The sequence below is a fragment of the Neofelis nebulosa genome, chromosome 2, assembly GCF_028018385.1.
Source record: "Neofelis nebulosa isolate mNeoNeb1 chromosome 2, mNeoNeb1.pri, whole genome shotgun sequence".
Lineage (NCBI taxonomy): Eukaryota > Metazoa > Chordata > Mammalia > Carnivora > Felidae > Neofelis > Neofelis nebulosa.
The window spans coordinates 197,396,996-197,424,064 of NC_080783.1; the positions used below are offsets into that span (position 1 = coordinate 197,396,996).

Here is a 27,069-nt window from a genome sequence, read left to right on the forward strand (position 1 = left end):
CGGCTTGTGTGACAAGGTCCGGTTAAGAGTCTGTATGGAAGTAATGAGTGTCATTTCCAGGCTGAAGTCTTTCATTGCCAGTACATTACCTTCTATGTAGCAACCTTTCCCTTATTGAGGCAATCCTGAAAGCCTTGTATTGAGATTGTAGCAGTGGCCTGGTTCTCTGAGTTACCCAGTGGAGCAGAGGATCCATATGCTGGAGAGCACCTTGAGCCACATCAGGCTTTGCATGAGTGACAAAAATAAACCTTTGTTGGGTTAAGCCATTGAGCCATTCGGGTTCTTTGTTACCATAGCAGAGCCTAGCCTATTCTGACGAATATATAGAAATTAATTGTCGTTTTAGCCATCCAGGAGCAAACCTCCTTACTTGAGGAGAAACATGCCCCCTCCTTATGGTATTGGTCACTTCTCTCTTCTTTCCTGACTTCTCAGCAGCAGTTGTCACAATTGACAATCGAAACATTTCCTCTTGGTGTCTGTGACATCACGCCTGTCTGGTTTTTCTCCTCTCACAGTCCCTGCTTCTCAGTTTCCTTTGCTGGCTCCTCTTCCACTGTTTTACCTCAAAACTTTGAAGTTTCTTAGGGCTTATTCCTGGGGACCTTTCTCATGGTTGTAAAGGCCACCCATGAGAAAGACAGCTGGTACCTTCCAGAATTCATTCTACCATTCTCTATCAATCACAGAGCCTCTATTTTTAGCCGGGCACATTGCGCCTAGTTAAAAGGCGACATTTCTCATCGTAGCTCATTATTTTGGCCAATGAGATGCCAGCAAAAATGCGTGGGACTTCCAGCGCAGTCTCTTAAAAAGAAAAGGGTGCACTTTTCCCCCTCTCTCCTGCATGCTTCCAAAGGTGGAGCGCAGTGAGGTAAACTTAAGATTGGAAACCAAGCGCTGAGCGTAGCAGAGCAGCTCAAAACTGCCTACCTTTGGACTTCTTTTTTGTGAAGAAAGAAATCAATTTCTATCGTAAGTTATTATTTTTTTTCTTTTGTCATTTGCAACTGAACCTCATCCTAACTGATTGTTCCTGTCGCTGTCGTAGTTGCATGCTCACATCCCACCAGGAAGCCTGCGTACAGCAGAGGACAGACACCTCCAGGGGGAAAGAAACGCTGGGCCTCCTTCCGCAATTGTAAGTAACCAAGTACCAGGAGGATAGGATGGGAGGCGGGCCTAGGAATACAGTTTATTAGCTCACAGAGAGCACTGAATGCTAGATTAAGGAATTCGGACTTTATTCTGCAAATCCCTTGCGGACAGGACGCCCTGTCTGTCTTATCTAGTAATGCTTCCACTTTGTAGATGCTTAATGAATGACTATATTCTTTATTAATTAATGCTGTTAACTTAAACGACAGAAGAATTGTTGCGAGGTGGACCAGTTGGGAATCACCACCTGATCCACCCCTGTCCGGGTTTTACAGGTGAAGTAACCTAAGTATCTTTTGCTGGAAGTGGCAATCAGCCTATTCGCGACGAAAGGCAAACCGAAAACTCCCATCTCGAGGATGAAGGCGGTAGGGGGTATAGAATTGGGGAACGGGGCCAAGAAAAGCAGTTGGATGTGTGGCTCCTCAAGATGGCTGCCCCGAACCCCATGACCGGGAGGAAGCGGAGCTCCGCCCCAGCGCGCCGGGCCCCACCCCACTCGGCCCCGCCCAGCGCCACCCGCCTCCGGGGGGGGGGCGGTGCGGGTTGTGAGGTGTCTCAGCGAAGCGCCTGCGCAGTGGGCAGCGGCGCGCGGGGCGGAGGCTTTATAATCACTTCGACGCGGCCGCTCGGCTTCTACCTCGGGGAGGGCGGCCAAGGCGGCGGCGGTCGCCGCGCCGGTTGAGGGGGCGCTGAGGCGGGAGCAGTGGTGGCGCTGGGCGCCCCTCGCTCCTGGGCCTCTGGGGGCCATGGGCTCCGAGAAGGACTCCGAGTCGCCGCGCTCTACATCTCTACACGCGGCCGCGCCCGACCCCAAGTGCCGCAGCGGCGGCCGGCGCCGGCGCCTCACCTTCCACAGTGTCTTCTCCGCCTCGGCCCGCGGCCGCCGCGCCCGGGCCAAGCCGCAGGCCGAGCCGCCGCCCCCGGCCGCGCCGCCGCCGCCCGCCCCGGTCCCGGCCGCGGCCCAGGCCCCGCCGCCCGAGGCGCTGCCCGCCGAGCCGGCCGCCGAGGCGGAGGCGGAGGCCGCGGCGGCGGCCGGGCCCGGGTTCGACGATGAGGAGGCGGCGGAGGGCGGCGGCACCGGCCCGGAGGAGGTGGAGTGCCCGCTCTGCCTGGTGCGGCTGCCGCCCGAGCGGGCCCCTCGTCTCCTCAGCTGCCCGCACCGCTCGTGCCGGGACTGCCTCCGCCACTACCTGCGCCTGGAGATCAGCGAGAGCCGGGTGCCCATCAGCTGCCCCGAGTGCAGCGAGCGACTCAACCCTCACGACATCCGCCTGCTGCTCGCCGACCCGCCGCTCATGCACAAGTACGAGGAGTTCATGCTGCGCCGCTACCTGGCCTCGGACCCCGACTGCCGCTGGTGCCCGGCCCCGGACTGCGGGTGAGCGCGGGGGCGTGGCCGCCCGGGCAGGGGCTGCGGCGGAGGGGGACCCGGGGACCGGGCCCCACCCCGCGTGTGGCCGGCCGGGAGAGGCGGTCGGCGGCGCCCAGGGTGCGTGTGTGTGGCCCAGCACCGAGGGAGCGGAGAGGGATGAACAGCGGGAGGAAGGAGAAGGCGGCAACTGCGGCGGGTTGGTAACCGGCCACCATCGGCAAGCCCAAACCCGTGGGGGACGGCACCCACCACCCCGCCCTACCCGAGGGCTTGAGGTGGGGGCTGAGCGGTCCTCGAGGGCAAGGGAGCTGTCCATCAAGTCAGAAGGCCTGGAGAGGCTTTTAGGTCGGGTGAACGCCCCTCCGTCCAGAGGTGTAGGGGGCAAGTCTTAATGAGGGCTGGGAGGGAATGACTGGCAAAGGATGGAATGAGAATATCATTCTGAGGGGCTCGCAGCAGTCGGAGGGGTGTGTCCCTTTGGCCATGGGCAGACTTAGCAGCATTGCAGGAGAAGGTGTGTTCTGACCACCGCTGCTGAAAGTTGGAATGGAGGTGATGGAAATGGCACCAAGGGGGAAAGGACAGCTCACTGGCAGCTCTGGGGCACCCGGGGCATCGTGTGCCTTCTGTGCTAAGCTGTTGGGAGGCCCGCTGTGGTTTTACACTGCTGCCTTGGGCAGAGTGAGGGGTGGACGGGCCCTTTCTTTGTCCAGAGAAGCAACGGGGCACTGGGAAGAAGGATGCCCAGAGGTTGATACGGTAGGAGAAAATGTGTTACCCGGCCCCTCTGATCGTGAGTTCTTGATGACAGTCTTTTTCATGCACCGTATATCCTGAATTTTTAAGGTCAGTGAGAAAATATGCAGTCTTTACAGGGACAGAATTCCAGCAGATTTTGCTATCTAAAGTATTCAGTGGAGACCACTCTCCCCCCCCTCTTGAAAAAAAAAAATCTGTGTGTTACTGTCAGTACAAACCATGAATGGTTGCATGCAGCAAAGAAGAGCTTATCTAAGTGGTTGGGAGTCAGACTGTGCCATTTACCAATTCTGTGACCTTGGGCAGATCATTTTATTCTTGTGTATTATGCTTTGGGGGCAAAAAGATGCTAGGGACTCCTTGCAGTGTGTGAATGTAATGCCAGTAAAAAGCTGCATGGTCCTTTGCTTCAAAGGAGTTAAGAAGGGCTTTTAATTGTAGCCGGTACATCAAGGCTGTTTTAAGATTTCCCCGATGCTATTTGTCTCCTTCGAAAGAAGCTGTCTTAAGAGTGTCTAGAAGAGTTAACTTCTTTCTATTTTGCCAGACTTGTTTAGAGATGGGTGTGTTATTTAACCTCACTGAGATGGAGTTTCTAAATTACTTTGAAGGGTTGTAGTCAGAGGTATGGTGTTTGTCTATGGTAGATCACTTTCGCTTTCAATTAATAAGTGTCGGAGGGAACCTTGTAGGCTCTTATTTCTGGTGGTCTGGTGATCTTAATGGCCTTTAGAAGTTAATATACATATGATATGCAGGCATCATACATACTGTTGATCTATTTTCTGAACTAAAAGAACATTAGGAGAGCATTGCATGGTTAATTTTGGAATAATATATTAAACTACTTTTTTGAAATGTGTTTCCTTGAATTTTAACTGAGAAATGTGGCATCACTGATTATCTTTCTGGAAAAACTCCCTTTTTGTTTTTCTATGAAATCAGTCACTGTCTTTGCTCACATCAATAAAAATGGACAGGAATTAACTTACCATCTTGATGGTAAACTGTAAGCCTTTACTGAAAGCTATTAAGGAATTAAGACCATTTCTTATTTCAGCCAAGTATTGGATTAGTATCATCCAGAGTTTTTTTAATTAGTTAAGAGAATTATAAAAATTATATAACTATATTTTTAAGTGTGTTATGTGTGGGTTTAAAGAAGGTAGAGTTTGGAGAAAGCAAGCAAGCTGGCAGCTGAGTATACATGTGCCAGGCATACATAATTGAATTTGATTCTTACAACATTGTAAGATAGATTTGATCTAGTTTTACAGATGAGAAAAATGAAATTTAAATAAATTGAGTGACTTGTTGAGGGTCATATAACTAGTGGGTGGTGGAACCAAGCTTGAAACACTTAACTCCAACCAAGGCCAATATTCTTTCCTCTTAGCTTTTTTCTTTTCAAAAGCATGAGATTGTTGGCATTATTGGGGATGCTACTGTTTGGATCATTTTGTCAAATGTTGTAGCCTAAGGACAACATTGAAAGAGCCAAGGATGCTAAAATCTAGTTTCTCTTCTGATTCTTTTTGTGAAGAGCCACTTATCTGCTTTTTCTTACCTGAAATAGGCCTAATCCTTTCCTGACTTGAGAGGCTTATTAATTAATGTTTACAAAGTGTTTTGAGGTGTGCAGTTGGAGGTGTGAGATAAATAGAGAGTAACTTTAAAATTCTGTCACTTCCCGGGGCGCCTGGGTGGCTCAGTCGGTTGAGCGTCCGACTTCACTCGGGTCACGATCTCACGGTCCGTGAGTTCGAGCCCCGCATCAGGCTCTGTGCTAACAGCACAGAGCCTACAGCCTGCTTCAGATTCTGTGTCTCCCTCTCTCTCTGGCCCTCCCCCCGTTCATGCTCTGTCTCTCTCTGTCTCAAAAATAAATAAATGTTAAAACAAAATTAAAAAAAAAAAAAATTCTGTCACTTCCCAAACAAGTGTCTGAGTTCCCTGGGGATGTGGCCAATGATTTTGCCACCTCTTTTTATTTTAATTTATTAAAAAAAAATTTTTTTTTAACGTTTATTTATTTTTGAGAGAGAGAGAGCATCAGCGGGAAAAGGGCAGAAGGAGGGAGACAGAGGATCCAAAGCAGACTCTGTGCAGTGAGCACAGAGCCCAATGCAGGGCTTGAACTCACAAACAGTGAGATCATGACCTGAGCCGAAATCAAGAGTCAGGCAGCCACTTAACTGACTGAGCCACCCAGGTGCCCCACCACCTCTTTTTAATGCCAGGAGAAAAATAGCTTATTTTGTTTTGTTTCAATCAAATGGTTCTATTCTTCTATGTCTGTTAAAATTCTTGATGAGCAGTTAGAGAAGCATAATCCCCAGTTCTCTTCTTGAACCTGACCACCTTTACTCATAAATCAACTTCTTGCAGCCAGATTTATCAAGTCCTCCCTTTGCTCTGTGTGTGTATATGTGTGTGTATTTGAAGGAGGCATGTAATTGATCTTACAGAGTTCTGATCGTTAGGTTCACTGTGATTATAATGAGAACACTCTATATTAAAAGATTATTTGTTTACGGGGCGCCTGGCTGACTTCAGTCTGAAGAGCGTGTGACTCTTGGGGTCATGAGTTCGAGCCCCTTGTGGGTTGTGGAGATTACTTAAATAAACCTTAAAAATTATTTGTTTACAAGGTATTTGTAGAGCAGAGCAAAGAGTCATGAATTTTTCTTTTCCCATACTTGAATATGATTTTATTTTAATCATAAATAAGAGGACCAGTTTCAGTGGGGAAACATTTACATTATTATTTAATATTATTAAGTACAGCATTACCAAGTACATTTAAAACATACTTTCTAATAGGTAAAATTAACTCAAAATACAAATAACTGATCTTTTTATAGTTCTTTATGGTAAATTTATTTTATAGAGGAGAAACCAGCCCAGAGAAGTTTAAGTGTGGGCTTCAATGTCTCAGTGCTAATAAGTGGTGCAGTTGATTATAACTGCTTAGAGTCTCTGCTTAAGCATGAGGTCTTTTCAGAAACCCCCACCTCATGTAAATATATAATGTTTTCCTGTCAAGTACTGTGTTGCCAGTCTTCAAACCCTTTCAGAATCTCTGGAAGACTGAGGGGTGAGCAGAGGAGGCAAAGAAAATTCCTGGTGTACAACAGTAGACCTTCTGTACGAATGAATAGGAGATAAGGCTGTCTTGACCTAAATTCTTTGTGCAGGTCCACCACTCCAACCTCTCATTGCTGGTTCTCTCTCAGTCCCCCCTCCTACCTGACCCCAACAGGTAGTATCAGCTGTTGGTCTTCCTGGAGAACTGGACTGGACCATCCTGTAAATAGGAACCTTCTGTTCATCTCTAGCACAATTGTGAGCAAGACAAAATTCTCAGTCAATGAGGGAGGATTTTCTTTTCCTCTCTGCAACCTTCCTGGACATCTTTTATCTCTCTCTTTTGGTCTGTGTGTGTGTGTGTGTGTGTGTGTGTGTGTGTGTGTGTCTTTCTGGTATGACATGTAAAAAACTGAGATAAAGTTGATCTGGACGTTTTCTCTTAATTGATGTCTGTACCTTCTATTTCACAACTCTTAAGTCTCTTAAGCCTCTTAAGCCCCCCATCCCTCGCTTGTCCATCTGCATCATCCTCCAGCTCCATATATCTTTCCCATATTTGCCAAAGTACTCATTCTAAAGTGGAACATCTTATATCACTCCTCTGCTTAGAACTGTTCATACCTGGGGCACCTGGGTGGCTCAGTCGGTTAAGTATCTGACTCTCGGTTTCGATTCAGGTCATGATCTCAAGGTTTCATGGGTTTGAGCCCCAAATTGGGCTCTGTGCTGCCAGCACAGAACCTGCTTGGGATTCTCTATCTCCCTTTCTCTCTGCCCCTCTCCCAGTCACACTATCTCTGTCTCTCTCAAAATAAATAAACTTAAAAAAAAAAAAAAAAAACCTGTTCATACCTGACATATAAGATGACTTCTTATGTCTTTAAGAAGTGATTATTTATATGATCTACCCTTATAATGCAAGCCTCATTATAGTCTTCTGCCATCTTTTCATGTTATTTTCTGTTTTTCACCTACAACAGTATTTTCCAATGTATATTATACGTATTACTGGAAAGGAAAACGTTTTGTGATCAAATAAGCTTGGGAAATACTGGCTTGAGCAAAAAAAAAAAAAAAAAAAAAAATTTCTGAGCTTTCTGGACCCTTTAAACATGCTAATATACACTGTAAATTTTGCTAATGCTAATAAACAGTGTAAATCTTCAATCTGGTGTAATTTCCCCAAACTTAGACCAACAGGAAACTCCTTTAACAGCTACTCTGTCTTCTGTTAGTGTCCTTATTTAACAGTGAATCTTGTACTCTGAATAGATTAAGAGCTCCTCTAGACTAGGATATCTGTATTCCAACTTTTTCCATAACACTGCGAACAAAATTTTTCAGTTAGATCTCAGAACAATGGGATATTGAATTTAGATAGTTGAAGATAGATAAAGATAATGAATAGCACAGTTTTTGGAAAAGAAGCAGATAATGAGGGGGAGGGTAAGAAGAGGACAGATGGTCATTAAGTAGACACTTTTGAGAATTATAAAGTGTTGAACCTTAGGTAAATATTGGGTATTACAAAAAGGACTTAGACATGGTCCTCTTGATAGGGAGTTTGGCCTGTTAGAAGGGATGATAGGTAAGTAGGTAGGTAGGTAGAGAGATAGAAAGAAAGAGGAAAAAAAGGAAAAGGAAGAAAGGAAGAAGAAAGAAAGAAAATGCAGTGTAATACATCCTAAAGAAAATGCAAATCCTCTTAGAGGATAGATGAAAGATTTTGTATGAGGGTGTCAAGAAAGGGGTGCCTAGGTGGCTGACTCAGTTAAGCATCTGACTTCGGCTCAGGTCATGATCTTGCAGTTCATGGGTTTGAGCCCCACATCAGGCTCTGTGTTGATAGTGTGAAACCTGCTTCAGATCCTCTGTCTTCCTCTCTCTCTGCCCCTCCCCTGCTTGTGCTCTCTCTCTCTCTCAAAATATATATAAACATTAAAAATTTTTTATTAAAAAAAAGACTTCGCAGAGCAGGTAATATTTGATCTGGGCCTTGAAGAGTAGGAGTAGTAATTCCTACAAGGCAAATAAAGATGCAAGTAGAGAAAAAAGCATCTTAAATCAGAGGGTTATGAGCAAATACATAGAGGTATAAAAATGCAGTGCTAAGTCTGGAGGCTAGTTTGGTCAGCTTCTGGATGCACAATATGGAGAGCATGATCTGGAAGGTAACTAGAGATCAGTCTGAAAATATAGACTGGATTCAAGTTGATAGCCCTATCTAAGCCGTGCAAAGTTTAGGTTTGAAAGACTTTTTTTCGTTGAAGGATTTTAAGTAAAAGAGTAACATCATGATAGATAACTTTCTGGAATTGGAATTTGGATTGGAGTGGAGAATAAGGAGACTAGATAGTAGACTCTTAGAGTTGTCTGGCCAAGAGGTGACATGAGTTTGAACCAAGGGGGTGGGAATAGAGGGGGGAGAGATAGTAAGAGTACAGCTCATGACAACTTGGTGCATATCTGCTACCCTTACACATGCTCAGGGTCCATTTGTAAATGAAGTTACATGGCCTGGAGCTACAAAGTGCAGACATAATATAGGAACACATTTCTTTAACTACTAGGGTATGTGGAACGTAATCAAATAATAATGGGATTTTTTTTCTCCAGGGCTGAAGTTAGGTAATACTGTGGTCTAGCCTGTCACACATATTTCTGAAGACTTAGGAAGTGAATAAAATTGGTAAATTTGTATGAAATTAAGGAGAGGGAGAAGGATACGTCTGTTTTCTTAGCAGCATGTAATTTCCAACACCTATTTAGCTGCTGCTTCTCCCTCCCCACCCCCCATTTAGCTTCTAATTAGCAAGCCTGAGTGCTTGGTTACTCTAAGAGCAGGGTGGGAGAGAGGCTCCAGTGTGGGACATGGAAGAGAAAGAACAAGATCATCAAGGTGGATTTGGTCTCAAGGATGAAGTTTTTTTCAACTACCTGTGGAAGAAGATTACCTTATTCAGAATTTAGGAGTTTACTCCTAAAATGGGCTTAGACAAAGTTTTAGGACTAAGTTATAGTACCTGGCATATAATAAACCAGTAGATACATGGATAAAGTTTAAAGATTGCTTTAGGACAGAGTAATGGTCCATGAGAAGAGTTAGAATGGCCTGGGGAAAGTAAAGAACTTAAGCAGGAGAGGGTCTCTATCATTCGTTGAACACAAGCATTTTAAGCATGAACCAGTATACTATACCCTGAAGATTAAAAAAAAAAGGATGATACTTTTCCTTGAGTCTAGTCTGGTTGGGGAAGCATATGTATAAACAAATAATTAGAACATAATGTGATAAGTAATATGAAATAATCGTACATAGACATAAAGTAGGCAACCAGCCGCCTAAAGAGATTAAGTGGATTTTATAGGAAGATGAAATTTGAGCCGGTTCTTAAATGGATAAAGTATTTGCCAGGGCAAGAAGAAGAAAGGAAAGAACATTTCTAGGCAGAAGGAGTAGATTATGCAAAGGCTATGAAGTAGGATAAAATGTGCTGTATTTTTATATCATACCTTTCAGGGCAAGATCTCAAATGCAGTTTAAGGGTATGTGTAGTTCCACTTAAATGTGGCAAGCACCTATACCTCCATTTTTGGGGTAGAGGTTAAGGCTTGGAGATTTAAATTAGCTCAGTGTCATGCAGTATGAGTCAGGGACAAGGAGCCCAGACCAGGCGCCCAAAAACAGGAATGCCAAGTCTCGTGCCCTGAGTAATTCTGTGTCATGGTAATAGATTGCTGTGTGTTCGTGAGTATTTGGGGTTATTTTACTTCCTTAGAACCAAATTCTACACCCAAAATTGACATTATCAATCTTGTCAAATGTCCTTTAAAGAAAAAATAAAAGATTCTGTTAATAAATATTTACTCCCACCATGTGAGGTAGGAATGGATCAGGAAATGATCAAGGCTTCCTGACTGTGTAATTTGTATCATCAGAAGTTGACTACTTTTCAGAGGCCATCCAGTACCTTTCCTATAACCCAGAATAGTAAGGAAGTCACTTTCTTCAGGAGAAACATTGTTTATCTGTAGTAGTTATTTTGCAGCGAGGTGGGGTAAATTTGCTCAGAACTCCTACAGGATATGAATCATTTGCATTCATACATTGACCCCTTTGCTGTTTCTGAGAAGAAATTTAATACAGACTATATTATGTAACATAGATGATATGTCATCAATACCTTCAATGTCATTCTCAAATCAACTTGCAGAATCTATAATAAACCTGAGAACTTAAGTTGCTGTTATGAACATCTAATGTACATTCAAATAAACAGTAGAAGAAACCCAAGAAAACTTCTATTAGCCTTCCATAAAAGTTGTTTAAGGTCTTTGGCAATTGGAGGAGAAAGTGGAATAGGGGACAGCAAAGCCCAATGGCAACACTTAAGCCTATAGTCATTGACCTGTTAATATTTTGGATTGTGAGACAGAATTCTTGGAAAATAAACATGAATTATAAGAAACAGTTGATGTTGGTGCAGATAGATTCTGAATTGCCCATCTTTACTCAGAATGTGTATCAGAAGAGAGAAGGAAGGAGAGGGAGATAATAACCTTATTCTGTATTAATTAGTAAGGTAGAAGAATGATATTCTTGGACTCTGGAGCCTGTCAAGGAAGTAGATATTTCAAGGTATAGATTTGAGTAAAAAAAAAAAAGAAGAAGAAGAAGAAGTTTGAAAGATAAAATGAGCTTTCAATAGGAGAAGCTGGTCATGAATCCATCTGTGGCTCTTGTCTCAGGCTGTGTGTGGTCAGACCAGCTTCACTGTGGAACTTAAAAATAAAAAAGTATACTTTAGTTTTTGCTATAGCTTGTTTTACAAATGTTCTGTCCTTTAATGTAAACAAATTCTAATCTCTCTAAATATAGTAAACCATCAAAAGGATATAGTTTTGTACCCTGTAATTTATGAAACTTGCTGTGGGAAACTGCTTTTAAAGCAGCTTGAACTGTGACTGAATATGTGCTAGAATTCAGGCTACCTATGGTATTTTCCCCTATTTTTTCACAAATAAGTGATTTGTGTTTTTTTAGAATCTCAAGAAGAAATTTACTTTCCACACAGAATATGTTTTACAGTTTGTTCGGCATGCTTGTGTGTATATGTCATGTGTTACATGTGAACTCTTTTCTCTCTATATCATGTGTAGTGACGAGGAGAGTCAGTGTTACCCCACTGACACTGATGAATAATGTCTGTCTTGTTCCGATCTTTCTTACCTTACTGATCTCTCTTCCTGTGTCCTTACCCAGTTATGCTGTTATTGCCTATGGCTGTGCCAGCTGCCCAAAGCTGACCTGTGAGAGGGAAGGCTGCCAAACGGAGTTCTGCTACCACTGCAAGCAAATATGGCATCCAAATCAGACATGCGATATGGCCCGTCAGCAGAGGGCACAGACTTTGCGAGTACGGACCAAGCACACTTCAGGTCTCAGTTATGGGCAAGAATCTGGACCAGGTATAAGTTGGCATTTTCTCATTTTTCTCTTTATTTGATATTTCATAACATGAGCCTAAAGCTAGCAGAGATTATCTTAATGTATAACCAAGTGTTTCCTGGGATCAGAGAGCAGAACATATTTGGTAATACCTTCAACGTTGTATTTGATACGTAGCTTCTCTCTCTGATAACTATAGGTTTTCCAACCTATAAATTGGTAAAATTGGAATGCAACAAAATTGAATTCTCTAGTTTCTACCTTCTAAATTTTTTTTTACATTTATTTATTTTTGAGAGACAGAGAGACAGAATACAAGTGGGAGAGGGGCAGAGAGAGAAGGAGACACAGAATCTGAAACAGGCTCCAGGCTCTGAGCTGTCAGCACAGAGCCCGACGCGGGGCTTGAACTCATGAACCACAAGATCGTGACATGAGCAGAAGTCAGACGCTCAACCGACTGAGCCACCCAGGCGCCCCTCTAGTTTCTACCTTCTTAGTAATACGTCTCATATTGGAAAGTAATTAGGTCCTTCTGCTAAGGACTTTTTCGAAACCTTCATTGTAAGCAGAAAGACATTTAATTAGTATTAAACCTCTATTATTTTCCTACCAGCTTTAAATGCACCACTGCTTTTGGAAGTAGGGTACAGAGTTAAGGAAAGGAAATAATATTAGTATGGATTAATGATTAACCTTAAAAGGAGGAACCTTGGCAAGTCAGAGTAAACCTACTTAAAAATTTCACTGGGTTTATTACCTTTTATAAATGTATTTTATTTCACTGATGTCATTTGGGAGAGGCTGGTAGGAAAGATTTTACCATTTACTTTTTCCTGGCACAGCATAATCTCCTAAATTGTCATTTTAATAGGATAGTTCCTAGCTTGCTGTGAAAATTACTAGGTGTGTGCTACATAGCATACCCACTTATATTTAGGTTTTGAATTTGAAAGTATCATGGGAAGGGTCTGTGGGTTGTGTTAACAGCAAATCACAATGATACTTACGGAGACTGAGAAACGAGTTTCTTGAGCTAAAGTTTTTTTGCAGACTGTTCCTCCTGCAGGACTCTGCTTTGAATTCTGCCAGCCTATTGGCTGATGAAATTCCATTTTTCTTGGAACGATCTTTCTCTCTTGGGAAGTATTCTTGCTCAGAGTGTGGCTTAAGTGCTGTGTAAGATGCCAGTTTGGGGGATAGGCAGCTCAATACGAGACAGGATCCATTTTATGAAAATTCCTGAGGTCTAGACATAGCCAGCCTTCCAGTGAAGTGGGTTGCACAATTTGGAATTCTTAGTTGAGAGTTTTTGACTGCCTCCTCACTTTTTATATATATTCCTAGGAATAATAAATCAAACTAGGTTTAACTAGGGATATTTTTCTACCCGATTTTCCTTCCCCTCTTAGCAGATGACATCAAGCCATGCCCACGATGCAGTGCTTACATTATCAAGATGAATGATGGGAGCTGTAATCATATGACCTGTGCAGTGTGTGGCTGTGAATTCTGTTGGCTTTGTATGAAAGAGATCTCAGACTTGCATTACCTCAGGTGAGAAGGCAAATGTGTCCATTGCTTTATAATCTTGTTCTTTTACTGATTGAGGGGAAAAAGGAGGTCAAAGAGACATAGTTGTCTGTCCTCGCATTACAGAGTAAGGAAGCTATAAAAAGTTCTTCTGAAGTACTCCTGTGACCATGTTTTTTTCGAGTTCAGCAACTTCCAGGGACTGTTTTCATTACCTTCCAGATAGAGTTCAGTTTCCCTAGCATGGCTTTAAGTCTTTCCACAATTTGGTCATCATCTAATTTTCTCGCTTTTTCCGTGTTGCTTTTATACATGCTATATATTACAGGTAACTTGGGCTTGCTGTTCCCTGTGTCTGCTCTGTGCTGTCTTATTGTTCATGTTCTTTCATAATTGTTTATGTTCTTGCCTCTGCTCAGAATGCTTTCTGATCACATCGCCCTCCCAGCAATCTCTTTTTATCTCAACCTGTTCAGTTTTTATTCACCTTTCAGAGGTCACTTAAATGCCATTTTGTCTGTGATGCCTTCCCCAGCTTTTTCTGCCTCATTCTTCTATATTGGCATTCGTTAAATGTTTCTTAATAAACATCACTACTTTTGCTTCATATACAAGTCTAATTTTGCTAAACTGCAATAAGTTTATTAAGGTCGGACTTACCTTTTTACAGTTTCTTGCATGTAATGACTTCCTAAAGGATTCTAAAGGATTCAGGCTGAATACTAAAATATTGTCCTGAAGGAGTTAATATTTACCAACTTAACATTCATTGTGTGCATGAAGCATTTTCATTTCCAATATGGCAGACATTGAGTACTGACACTATACCGATTATCAGTGACACGAGTGTGTAAGACATGATCCCTACTTTCAAAATTGCTTATCCTGTCTAGTCAAGAAGACGGGACAAAGGGAGTGAGCAAAAATGGTTGAACACCTAAGGATTGGGTATAAAAGTAGCCAAACTCGGAATATGAAACTGACATAAAGGGTGTGACAAAGTCTTTTTATATCCTTTCCCAGAAACATAGTTTACACTATCTATTGGATATGGGTAGGACAGATGCCAAGAAAACTATGCAAATCAGTGTTTATTAGCTGCCGGGCACAGTGCTTTTGGATGCGATATCGAGTGTGTAGGTTGTTCAGGATCCCAAGTAGTATATCAGTCAAGGAAGCGGAATCAGTGTTGATAGGTTAAGGAGGACAGAGTTCAACAGAAAAGAAAGGAAAGAGGTTTCAAGTCTGGAAGCGTACCTTTACAAAAAGTAAAGGGCCCAGAGCTCTAGTAATCTGACCTTGTCTTTTGCTCCCCCTCATATGATATATTCATTTCCTGTAACCTCTTGTAACTATTAATCATTCCTGTTGAAAAAGAAGGCTCTTGCTCTTAGTAAGCCCTCTGGTGACAATAGCTGCATTTGTAATATTACCATTAACTTCAGCATGTTTCCTCTGCAGCCCCTCTGGCTGCACATTCTGGGGCAAGAAGCCGTGGAGCCGTAAGAAGAAAATTCTTTGGCAGCTGGGCACACTGATTGGTGCTCCAGTGGGGATATCCCTCATTGCTGGCATTGCCATTCCTGCCATGGTCATCGGCATTCCTGTTTATGTTGGCAGGAAGGTAAGACATGCTGAGTTCTATGTATGTTCCATCCCCAGGTTTGCTGGTAAAGGTTTGAAGGAAATAGGGAGGAGCTTATATTTCAGAGCTTCCTGAAAACCAGCTGGTTCTTGGATAAAAATAACCTTAATTTCTTAAATGGATTTTCATAAACCCCAAGTGATCTGGAAGTTCTTATTAGCATCCTGGGCCTGGTTTGTCTCGGTGACTTAAAGGTGAAATACTTTTCCTCACTCTTCTGAGTTATTTTGTCTCTTCTTGGATTAACTTTTTCTGTATTACTTTATGTCACCCTGGTCTGAGTTAGGTTCAAATTGGAGTAAGATGGCCTCTTGGTGGGTGGGGGATATATTTTAATACAGATAGAATATTCACTTGTCTTTTTTCACCCTAGCAAAAAGATTGATATCCTAACCTGCTGACCTGAATTTTATTTCTTCTTCTTAGATTCACAGCAGATATGAGGGAAGGAAAACCTCCAAACACAAGAGGAATTTGGCTATCACAGGAGGAGTGACTTTGTCAGTCATTGCATCCCCAGTCATTGCTGCAGTTAGTGTGGGTAAGCCAGCCGAGACCACAACTCTTCTCCTTCCCTCCCTCTCTTTTCTTTAGCCGCCCTCCGCCCCCCCTCGCTTTCCAACTATAGCAGTTTAGCCAGCTGGCCAGATGCTTCACCTCGGAGGCTCCTACATTCTATGCCAAACCCACCTTGGGAGTTAACTCTTTTAGGTGCTATCATTGTGATTATCAGCTGCACTAAATTGTCACACTTTGGGATCTTTCATTCTTAAATTAGTGCTTAGAACTCCATCTGGCACATAGAAAAGTTTGAATTAAAGGATATCACTTTAAGACCTAGTTTTTCACCTTTCCTCTCCACTTGCCAGGGAACCCACAAAATAAAATTACTTTTATTTTGATTTGCTTAATGCCTCATAGTATTTTAAGAGGCATGAGGGTTTGTTCTAGAATAAGACTATTATAAGTAACATTTATTACAGCTCTCCATGTGCCAGGAGCAGTTCTGAGTGTTTTGCATGTATTAATTCATTTGATCCTCACAGCAGCACAATTGTAATAGAAAGGTGCAGTAATTTGCCCCAGGTCACTTAGCTGGGACATGAATCAAGGCAGTCTGACTTCAGAGCCTGTGCTCTTAACTAAGCCATTCTGCCTCACACAGCAGTAAGATTTTGGAATTAACACTCTGCAGGGGCGGGGATTCTAAGCCCCCACTTATTTAATGTTTGATTATTGATTGTTTCTTGGATTAGCATGTCAGCAGTGAGTAGAAGAGGGAAAATGAAAGCAACGTGTACTCACTGTGCTGGGCACTGTACATACTTTTCTTGTGGTCAGTGACAACCCTGGGAAGATATGTCCGAGGTTATACAGCTAGTAAATTGGAGCCAGGATTCTAATCCAGGCCTAATTCCAAGTCCGGTCATCGTCTCTTAGTCCCACCTACCTTTTTAGGATAAGCCATCTTCTTTCTGTGGCCCTTTATAAAGTGGTTTGTCTGTGCTCAGGCTGGAAAGGAAAATTTAGGGCGGTTGAAACCTGATGGCCTGCTGACTTGTTTCCTTCTCCTCCCCCAGGTATTGGTGTCCCCATTATGCTGGCTTATGTCTATGGGGTTGTGCCCATTTCTCTCTGTCGTGGAGGCGGCTGTGGAGTTAGCACAGCCAATGGAAAGGGGGTGAAAATTGAGTTTGATGAAGATGATGGTCCAATCACAGGTAAAGGGAGAATTTTAATTTCCCTTTAAATTTATGGGACGGAAGATAAAAATCTGAATTCTGTACATTTTACAGAGAGATTGTCATTGGATTACTTTGGGTAATGAGCTTTGTAGGGGGTAAAGTATTTTTAGCTTTTCATTTCTTTGTTCCAGAGTTATTAGGTTAATTCCTCTGGTACTTGGCTCTGTGTGGCAGGTACAAACTAGTAGGATTCCAAGTAACTCCAAGTATGCTGGTAATAGTAGTGATTATAATAAAGTCTTATACCTGCACAGTACTTTATAATTTTCAGAGGACTTTACACAGTTATTATCTCATCTGGTTTTTATAGCAGCTCTCTGAATAGGGAAGGCAAGGGCTATTATCATCCGCATTTAATGGGAACTTCTTTAAGCTTTTGTCTCAACATCTGTTAAATGGGTTTAAGAGCTTCTGCAGAGCTGGGACTAGAGCAAGTCTTTCGACTTCTTCCCCGCCTCCCCACCCCCCCAACTTCTACTTTGATGTTTTTGCTTTACCATATTAACTAAGCTAGGGCACAGAGAGTCCCACAAGTTTTTTAAGCTTCCTACTAGTCTCAGCACGTGACCTGAACATATTTTGAAATCTTCATGTTTGATTAGATGGCATCTGTGGTATAATAGTGGACTTAGAATCCGAAGTGTAGTTTTGTGTGACCAGCCATGAATGGGACAAGTCATTTACTTCTAAGATTTCACTTCCTCAGCTGAAATTGGGCCTGTTATTGCCGAGTTATTGGGAAGATTAAATATTAACATATGTTCAAGCATTTGACATGTAGTGGCTGCATGTAGTAGCTGTTCATTAAGTGGACATACGAGTATTCTTCTACATGAATGCTCTCCACTCTGAAGAGTCATTACAGGAAAATAACAGACTCTGTTTTGATGCCGTGTTATCTTCAATTGAGATATTTTGTTCCTTCCCCAGTGGCAGATGCCTGGAGAGCCCTTAAGAACCCCAGCATTGGGGAGAGCAGCATTGAAGGTCTGACTAGTGTATTGAGCACCAGCGGAAGCCCTACAGATGGACTTAGTGTTATGCAGGGTCCATACAGCGAAACAGCCAGCTTTGCAGCCCTCTCAGGGGGCACGCTGAGTGGTGGCATTCTTTCCAGTGGCAAGGGAAAATATAGCAGGTAAGCAAATAGATAATTTCTGACAGAACCAGTTGGAATCATAAGAAGTAAAATACCTGTTTTGAGTCATTTCTCTGTGCTGGGCACATCTCATATATCATCTCATTTGATGTGATCACCAGTGGAGCTGGGGGGTTTTGTGTTTTTAACTTCACAATGAGAAAATGGGCTCAGAAATGTTAAGTGAATTACAGAAAGTTCGGTGTTCTTCCCACTGCACCATAGCGACTCCACGTAAAGAGTAATCCTGACTTCAGATCTTCCCTCTACTACATTAAGCTGCCTGCTTCTGGAAGGGAAAGCACACGTTTTCGTGGCAGTCACTAAAGTGCACTCCCTGTTAGGCTTGTCACTGACTTTCAGTTGAACAGCATTCATGCTGTATGTTGTTGGCTTATTGGTGTTGTGATCCTTATTACCTTCTTATTCCTATTTGATAGATAAGGAAAATCAATTCTATGAACATGCGTTGAGACTATGTAAAACTTTATGACTAAAAACGTTTTGACCTGCTCAGTTATTTTACCAGTGAGATAAACCAGAACATATTCAGAGAAGCATAACAGATGTCACATGAGAAGCAGTGAGTTGAGTGCACTGGAGAAGGGAGACCCGTGGATAGGGCAAAACAAGGCGAGGAGGTAGGAGAAATTATTGCCTTCAGATAGCTGAAGGACGTTGAGTTGGAAGAAAGGATTCTGACTCATGCCAAGAGGTAGATTAAGGCAACTTAGCAGAAGTTAGAGGGAAACTAATTTTGTTTCATTATAGAGATTATAGGGAAAATCTATATAAAAATCCAAAGAAGGATTGGATTGGATAACCTTGAAAATACTGAGCTGCCTATCCCTGGAACTATTTAAAGTAAGACCAGATGGCCATTTGGCTATTAGGCCTTTTGGCTAAGGAGTCAAGCAACAGATGACAGATGGATTGGATCCCACACCTGAGTACCTGTCAGTCACCTGGGAGCCTCTTAAAAATAGATTTCAGGGCCCTATCCCAAATGAATAAATTGAATCTCCTGGAGTGGAACCTGGGGATCTATGTTTGGAAAAGGCTCCCCAGGTGATTCTAGCACAGTCACTGTACAAGCTGGCATCTGGGAAGCACCTAATGGATGGTGTTGTGAAAAGTCTCTTCCAATTCTCCGAATCTGTGGAAGAGCCAAAACTAGAACCCAGGTCTGTGATCTGACGCCTCATTCTCTTGGGCCGTGGCACATGCTTGAGGGTATCTGAGGCCAGAGCTACAGAGCAAGGCATAGGCAGCAGGATGGTGGTTGCTCAAATGTGCAGCTGAAGGCTGCTGCTGACCTGTCTGTATCTCATGACTCTGGCCGTCTCTTGTTAGGGGATCCCGCCCCCACATGCCAGAGAATTCACTGCTGGGCTTTCTTAAAACCATCACCCTTGTAAAGAAGCAGACAGACATAATTGGAGACTGACTTGCTGAAACTGCTGCTTAACCAGTCTAGCTGTTCCAGTTCTGTGAAAGCCTTTTATAGGAAGTGCATGAGTCAGGTGGGTTTGACTGTGAAACCTATTAAGAGGAAATACTTAAGGTGAACTGCAAACTGGTGTTCCAGCCAAGAAGGGAAATGGTTATGGGTTCTCAGCTTTGAGACACAATCGGGGAAGCTTGCTGCTCTTGTGGGAGATCGGATCCTCTGTGTCCTTCAGTCTCATCGCCTGGAGGTAATTTGATAGCTAAGTGTTTGAGTTCCCATGTGCAAGACGTAATGTAAATGAGATGTGGTCTCTCCTTTTTTCGGAGCTCACAGATGATTGGAGGAGAGATGCACGAATTGATTTAATAAGTAGGTAGGTGCTGTGGGAGCACTTAACAGGAAATGACTGGTTTGCTGGGAGAATGAGGGGAGATGATACCTCCGTTGTTGTTAAGGACTGCATATGAGTTTGTCACATAAAGAAAGGAAACTTCCAGAGTGAGGGAATGGTATGTGCAAAGTCATGGAATATACAATGTATATAGGTGTGTAAGGAAAGAAAGAATTCAGAGTGATTATGATTTAGGACTGTGGTGAGAGACGAAACTGGAGAGAGAGCTTGGAGGCAGATCGGGAAGACTTTAAATGCCTGTTGGCAGTAGAGAACCAAGAGAGGACTGTTAGAGTGATCGGGTCTTTGTCCACATTGGCACTGATCTGGAAGGTGTTGGACTTGGACTTAGGGCTGCTGGAGAGAGAACCCAACTGCAGTTTTCCAAGGAGGAGATGTTGAGCACCTAAAGTTAAGTAGTAGCAATGGGGATAGAAAGGAGGGGACGATTTCAATAGGTATTCAAGAGAGAAAATATGTGGGCATCTATCTGAGCTATTTGACAATTGGAGAAGATCAGATCAACTCAGTTTGCAAGAGAATAATAGAAGAGATGTGTGCCAGGAAGCAGACTGTCTCAGAATACCCAGGTCTCATATTAACGTGAACGTCCCCTCTTTACACAGGTTAGAAGTTCAAGCCGATGTCCAAAAGGAAATTTTCCCTAAAGACACAGCCAGTCTTGGTGCAATTAGTGACAACGCAAGCACTCGTGCTATGGCCGGTTCCATAATCAGTTCCTACAACCCACAGGACAGGTATGTGAACAGTCAGAGATGCCCAGGAGAGGTTGGAGTTTGTAGTTGGGTATAGGCCTTCAGAAGCTCAACGCCTCCTGTTAGGGCTGCGTGTGCTATCGGATGGGATATATCGTGTGTGCCCTTTGAGTTCACCCGGCAGGTTCTTGGTATAGGAGTGTCTGAGATCTCTTGACTGATTCTTCTTGTTAGCACTTGATTTTTAGAGATTTCTTTCTTTCTCCCTTTTCTTCCTTCCCCCCCCCTCCCCTTTTTTGGGTCTTTTTTGGCTATTGTATAATTATTCACATGAAACTTAAGGAGCTAGGTTGCTGTTCACTGATGTCTGTGGGTCTGTGGTTTCTGCTCTCATGTTGCTCATTGCTTGATGTGACTCCCGTTGCCTATTTCTTTATTTTTGAGGAACTGGTGTAACTGACATGGTGTGATTGCAGCACCCCCTGCTGGAGGGGTTCTGGTTCCTTCCAATCGTGACACGATAGCAAAACACTATGAATCTCCTTTCACTTTCATGTTTTGAGTAAGATAGTGTGAGGGTCCGACCCTCAGCCGAATTTTGAAAGCTCTTTTGTAGTTGTATAAAGAAATTGGCAGAGGTGCGTATGTGTTATAATCCTCGAAAGAGATCTGGTTCTTCACCATCTCACTTGAGAGTTAGGTTAAAGTTTTACGTTTGCCAAGAGTGAGCTCTCGTCTCCTGACTACCTGTGTTTCAGACTTTCTAATTCTGAACCCACAAACTGCTTGTACCAACAGGTATAGCATGACCCGTACGTGACTCAGCAAAGTGGATTTTGTCTCCACAGAGAATGCAACAATATGGAGATCCAAGTGGACATTGAAGCCAAACCAAGCCACTACCAGCTGGTGAGTGGAAGCAGCACAGAGGACTCACTCCACGTTCACGCCCAGATGGCAGAGAATGAAGAAGAAGGTGGTGGCGGTGGCGGCGGTGGCGGCAATGAAGAGGACCCCCCCTGCAGACACCAAAGCTGTGAACAGAAAGACTGCCTGGCCGGCAAGCCTTGGGACATCAGCCTGGCCCAGCCCGAGAGCATCCGCAGTGACCTGGAGAGCTCTGACACGCAGTCGGACGATGTGCCGGACATCACCTCAGATGAGTGTGGCTCCCCTCGCTCCCAGACGGCAGCCTGCCCCTCCACTCCCAGAGCCCAAGGTGCACCGAGCCCAAGTGCCCATATGAACCTCTCTGCCCCAGCCGAGGGGAAGACTGTCTTGAAGCCAGAAGGTGCAGAAGGCAGAGTATGAAGTGGAATGAATGCTCCTGTTCTGAGAAGCACACTTGTAACTGCATCTTTTGGAATTTTTTTGTTGGGGGGGGGGGGGCGGGAATTTATGTATTTTATTTCAAATATTCTCTGGTCACAGGTTTTCCCCAGGGAAATTCTGAGAAATTTGCTATTTCTTACCAGATAAAACATGGAAATTTTTGCCCTTCGTCCCACCCCCCAACCCCTTCCCTCCTTGTTTTAGTTTTAATTTATTGGTTAAACTGAAAGTGGCAATCCGTGAGGTGTGTCAAAGAGTGTACAGATGTATGTGTGTATATTGTACGTATGCTAACATATTACTGAAAGAAACACATTTTAATAAAGATTTCTGTCGTCATTCAACTCCTCTCATTTTCCTTGGCTTGGGACAGTCCTACAGAGCCAAGTGTTTGATCGAATAGACCAGTCTCAAGACGGGAGTTTTCCTAATCCCAGGGAAGAAGCACTGTGTTCTAGTTAGACTGCAGTGGAGTCCCCTATACACCAACGACTCCAAGCCTGACAGGAAGCGAAGCTTGGCTTGTTTGGGACTCCGGGGTCAGACTGCAGAATTAGCTGAGTCAGCTGTATGGAGAAGCTGTAGATTAAAATGAACCTCGTTTGTCCTCTGGAGGCAGCCTGCAGTTTTCCTGTTCAAGCTTTACTTCTTTTCCGCACCGTAGCCGCCAGTAGGAATGTGCTTCAGAGGAGAGAAGGGGTGGCTGTGCCAGTGGCTCTTCAGAGAGTCCCAGTGAATGATGTGGGGTTACAGGCTGGGGACCGAGTATTCTAACTGGAGGAGGAAAGGTACTGGTTTTGCATAATCACCGAGCAATAACCCCGAATGTTTGTTACATTCCCGGGTACGCATTCCCCGTTCCAAAAGGCTTTCTTAGTTTTGCCAATGTAGTTTGAGTAAGAGGGACTAAGGAATGTGACTAAAACTCGTAATGAAAGGAGATAGGAGACATGCCATCAGGATCTCAACATTTGATTTTATCTGCTCTTATAAATTTGTCAGAATCGAGCTATGTTAGTACTACTTGGGGTTTTGGCCTTAGAAATGAGAGCTCATACATAGTGTAGCAGCAAAACTAAAAGATTCATGAAACCTGATGTAAGATTCTAAACCTGGCAGTAACTTACTTTGTGACCTGTGAGTCAGTTTTTCTCTCATGCTCTTAATTTCCCCAACTCTTACACAATATTTAAGGAACTTCTTTAGCACCTTAGCCCTGGGCCCAGAGGAAGAATTGAAAACACCCTTTCCCTAAGGACCAGATGGCTTTCTGTTTCCTTCCACAGATGCACCTGCTCCTTGTCTTCCTGGCCTGTGCTTTACCACAATGAGGATGATGAGTCTGGACAACAGACAACTTGGAAGACTCTTAACTCTTGGGCACTGCAGCCAGACTGAGCACATGATGCTCATTTCCCTGCACCTGAGACAGGAAATGCTCTTAGCGGACTTTGAGTCTCTGTAAGAAAGTGCCCTGGAGGGTGTCTTTGTGTCAAAAAGGGAAACTGTTGGAAAAGGGGGCAAACAGTCTGCAAATCTGTGAAATGCAAATTATCAGCTCAAGATTGCAGTTCTCTTGAAGCCTTACCAGGACAGCAGTTAACTTTGATAAACTCGAAGAAGTCTTTGGGAGGGGCAAGAATTGGCAGCCAGACCTGTGTTCTTATCTAAGCTCCACTTCTTCCTGCTGTGACACTTGGACAGTTGCCTCTGAGTCTGCTGTCACTCAACCAGAATGGGGAAAATAATCGTTAATTACGGGGTCGCAAAGATTGACATGGTGTACTGAAATGCTTTTGGTAAAGACCCATGTTTTTTTCTCCTGCAGGAATAAGAATAAGTTAAGGGAGATTATGGGGGTCATCTAAGAAAAGCCCAGAACTCTAGACCAGAGGCTATGAAAGCTAAGCTTATTCTAATCCTTTGCAACACTGCTTTGTATAGCCTAGACGTTAGCTGATGAAAAGGCCCTTCGGCACCACCTGGAGGAGAACATGAGTAATGCGTTGGAAAAGTTGGTTCTCCCTTTAGAAAATGGGGAAAGTTTAACTTCCTCTTTGTACAGCATTCGTTCGTTTTGAAATGCCTACTACATTTCAAGTGTAGCATGCAACAACGAAGAAAACACAAAATTGTTGTCCCCGTGGAATGTACACTCTAGTGGGGGAAAGACGATCAGATAGATGATCTGGATGAGGATAAGTGCACTGGAGAAAACAAAGTAGAAAGAGTAAAGAGAGTGGTCGATGGAGCCACTTCAGATGGTAGTATAGGCGTCTTTCATAAAGGAACATTTGATCAGAATCCTAAGGGGAGTGAGAAAGAACCAAATGGTTCTTTCTATCTAGGGGAAGAACATAGCAGGCATTGGGAACAAAATACAAAGGCCCTTTGGTGGAGCATCCTTAGCCTGTTTAAAAAACACACACACAGCTTAGAGACCTATTTGGCTGGAATATGTGGACCAAGGAGGTTGAAGAGATGGCTGGGGGTGAGATTGTATAGGTTAGCAAAACAACTCTGAAGACCAGGAAAATTGTAAGTTTCTCTGAGTCCAGGAAGAGAGGTAATCTTCAAAGTCAGACAGATGGGATGCTTGCAGTCGGCTTTCAAATGGGCTAAAACTGGGAGAGGGTGTGTCACCAGTCCCACTTGAATGGGCTCATGTAAAGAAACTCGTGGATATGGTAAATGCGTACTCATTCATTCTGGCCCTTTCTAATACACTTTCTTGTACCCAGAGGCTGGAAAGCTAAAAGCGATGTGTTTTAAACTTCCTTAAACCAAGGTTCTCAATATAATTTAAATTTTGCCAATTAAATGTATAAATAAGATGTGGAAGGAAGAAGTGATTGTGGGGCCATCTTCAGCTACTTTGTTGCTACTGCAAGGATCTAAAGACCTTGGGTTTCTCTTCAGTGGTGCCCGATATCCGCCCGTAGTTTTGTGAGTGTTGAAGGGCTTCCTGATCATAAAGAACAGTGATGTGTGTTCTTGTAGTCAGCCTGTGGTGGCCTGATGATTCCTCATCTTGATGGTGGCAGAGGGAATGCTACCAGGGTAGGCCTGGAGATCCAGTCTAGAGCCCACTGCTCAGGCTTTCCGGTTCTTACAAGCACCTAATTTACTTGCGTCGAATCCTTTGCTACTTCAAATAGGTAGAAGGGTTTTGTGTCTTGCAACTACTAAACTCCAATCACCCTGTTTGTTTCCGAAAGTGGTTATAGGCAGTAGGCCCTCAAAGGTGGCACTCTTAGATTAGTTATGACTGTTGGATTTGAAGGAAATGAGGATAAATTGCCATTGGAAAATGGTAGACAAAGATTACTTACATTTGTGTTTCGGTTGAAACGAAAAGTCTCTTGGAGGACGTCGGCAGATCAAATGGCTGCCACTACAGACCGTCATGTAAGAAATGAGGGCCTAGATGGTGGTGGCGATGCTAAAGAAGTAAAGGAGAAAAAAAGCGAAAAACCCAAAGACCCCAGAACTTTACATTTTCAGCTCCAGGCATGTATAGGAGAGCCCCAGAAGAATTTTGTCTCTTGTAACTGCAAGGCCGATGTACATGAAAATCAGAAGGAGATTCTGGGTTACAGAATTACAGCATGAGTTAAATTCATAGCCTTACCATGTCTCTTATGTGAAAATTAGAACCTTGTTTGGGAGAGAATGGGACCCTGAAATGAGAAATGGGGACATTTGAGTGGATTTAGGTAAGTCCCAGTGTTCTGAATCCAGATTCCACTTAGTGTCTCTTACCAGCAGAAACAGCCTTTCTTCCCCTCACTAATATGGCTGGTCCTGTCTTACTTGGAGACCTTGGGTAGTTGCCTTGAAAGGGAATGCCAATACTCATGTCCAACCCACTACCCCATGTTGCCACCAGATCTGTAACTAGAGTTAGATCCCGATGTGCTTCTGGAAGGGCAAACACAAAGTCTGATCGGAGGGAAGGCTTACAGAAGAATGGTAAGACTTGGTTAATTTGAATCAGCAGAAACCTGGGTTTTAAAGGTTTAAATTAGACCAGGAAGAAAAGAACAAAATTTTATTTCATTTGGGTTGAATTTATGGATATGGAAATTCTAGAGATTCTGGATTCAGTATATTGGCTTTAGCAGCTACGAGTGGCTCTTAGCTGGTTGGTTAGATGAGACCTGGACTGCACACGGTGTACATTCAAATTGAAACTCCTAGAACTCCTTAGCATAGCAGAAGATAAGTCCAAAAACATGAAGATAGAAATGTTGATGCAGATTTGTCATATGTGTGACTTAATCTAATTTTGCCCTCTAGAATTGCTCAGAGGAGGTTCCTTTCACCAAGGAATTGGAAAGTATGTAGATAAGAGGAACACCTTATCTTGGAGAGTGCTGTGGTTTATATCCTCCATAGGCTGGGGATGAAGCTAAGAGATGCTGCCGTTGAAATGGAATCCCTGACGTCAGTAGGAATGATGGGGTCCCGGAGTGGAGGAGCCAAGGGGCAGTACCAAGGCAACAGAGCCGGAGTGATGAAATAGAACGTTCCAAGGTCCTATTTGGTTGGTATAACCCAAATCAAGACTCCAGATCTGGCAAAAAGAGACCTGTTTTGAGTCACCAAAATGGAAAGTTACGAACTCTCACTAAATTCTCGGGGACCAAGGTCCTTGAATAAAGGGGTGCGGAGTACCCTGGAGGTAGCACCCAACCATATAACCATCACTGTAATTGCAAATCTTTCAGTGTTCCCCAAGGGAATCTTAAGCCGCTTATCTATGTTCCTGTGCTTAGGGGAATGGAAATACCCGGGCCTTTAGGGAATACTTAGAAACTAGCCCTATGCTAACAGTAATCCCCAAAAAGGTCTGTGTTCCACTAGTTGGAATTGAGGTTTGTGGGGTATTAAGGGTTTGGAGGGGTGTCCTCCAAAATGTATGTGTTGGAACCCTAACCTCTCATACCTCAGAACCTGATCTTATTGGAAATAGGGCTGTTGCAGATATAATTGCATAAAATGAGGTCATGCTGGAGGAGGTAGGCCCCTAATCCGATATGATGCGTGTCGCGTGAAAAGGAAGAATTTGGACACGGAGACCCAAAAACAGAACGTCATGTGAAGATGAAGCCAGAGATCGGGATGATGCAGCAGAAGCAAAGGAACTGCAAAGATTGCCAGCAAACCACCAGAAACTAGGGGAGAGGCCTGGAAGAGATTCTCCCTCAGCCCTCAGAGGAGCCAAGCCTGCCCACACCTTGATCTCAGACTTCTAGCCCAATAAAATTGTGTTGTTTAAACCA

General features: G+C 43.6%; 1 protein-coding gene across 5 annotated transcripts; it reads left to right on the top strand.

Moving 5' to 3' along the window:
- Positions 1 to 542: 542 nt before the first annotated feature.
- RNF19B (ring finger protein 19B) lies at positions 543 to 27,069 on the top strand. Of its 5 annotated transcripts, XM_058718179.1 has the most exons (12): positions 547 to 978; positions 1,055 to 1,144; positions 1,437 to 2,542; positions 11,649 to 11,854; positions 13,247 to 13,391; positions 14,829 to 14,991; positions 15,439 to 15,553; positions 16,593 to 16,733; positions 17,688 to 17,895; positions 20,363 to 20,494; positions 21,301 to 21,799; positions 23,071 to 27,069. In XM_058718179.1, exons 3-11 carry the CDS (start codon positions 1,911 to 1,913, stop codon positions 21,761 to 21,763), a joined length of 2,205 nt encoding a protein of 734 aa, XP_058574162.1. In that variant the 5' UTR covers positions 547 to 978; positions 1,055 to 1,144; positions 1,437 to 1,910; the 3' UTR covers positions 21,764 to 21,799; positions 23,071 to 27,069. The 5 variants fall into 5 exon arrangements, with proteins under 5 accessions (XP_058574165.1, XP_058574164.1, XP_058574162.1 ...); XM_058718182.1 differs by lacking the exon at positions 23,071 to 27,069 and having other exon boundaries at positions 543 to 978; positions 21,251 to 21,385; XM_058718178.1 differs by lacking the exon at positions 23,071 to 27,069 and having other exon boundaries at positions 21,301 to 22,128.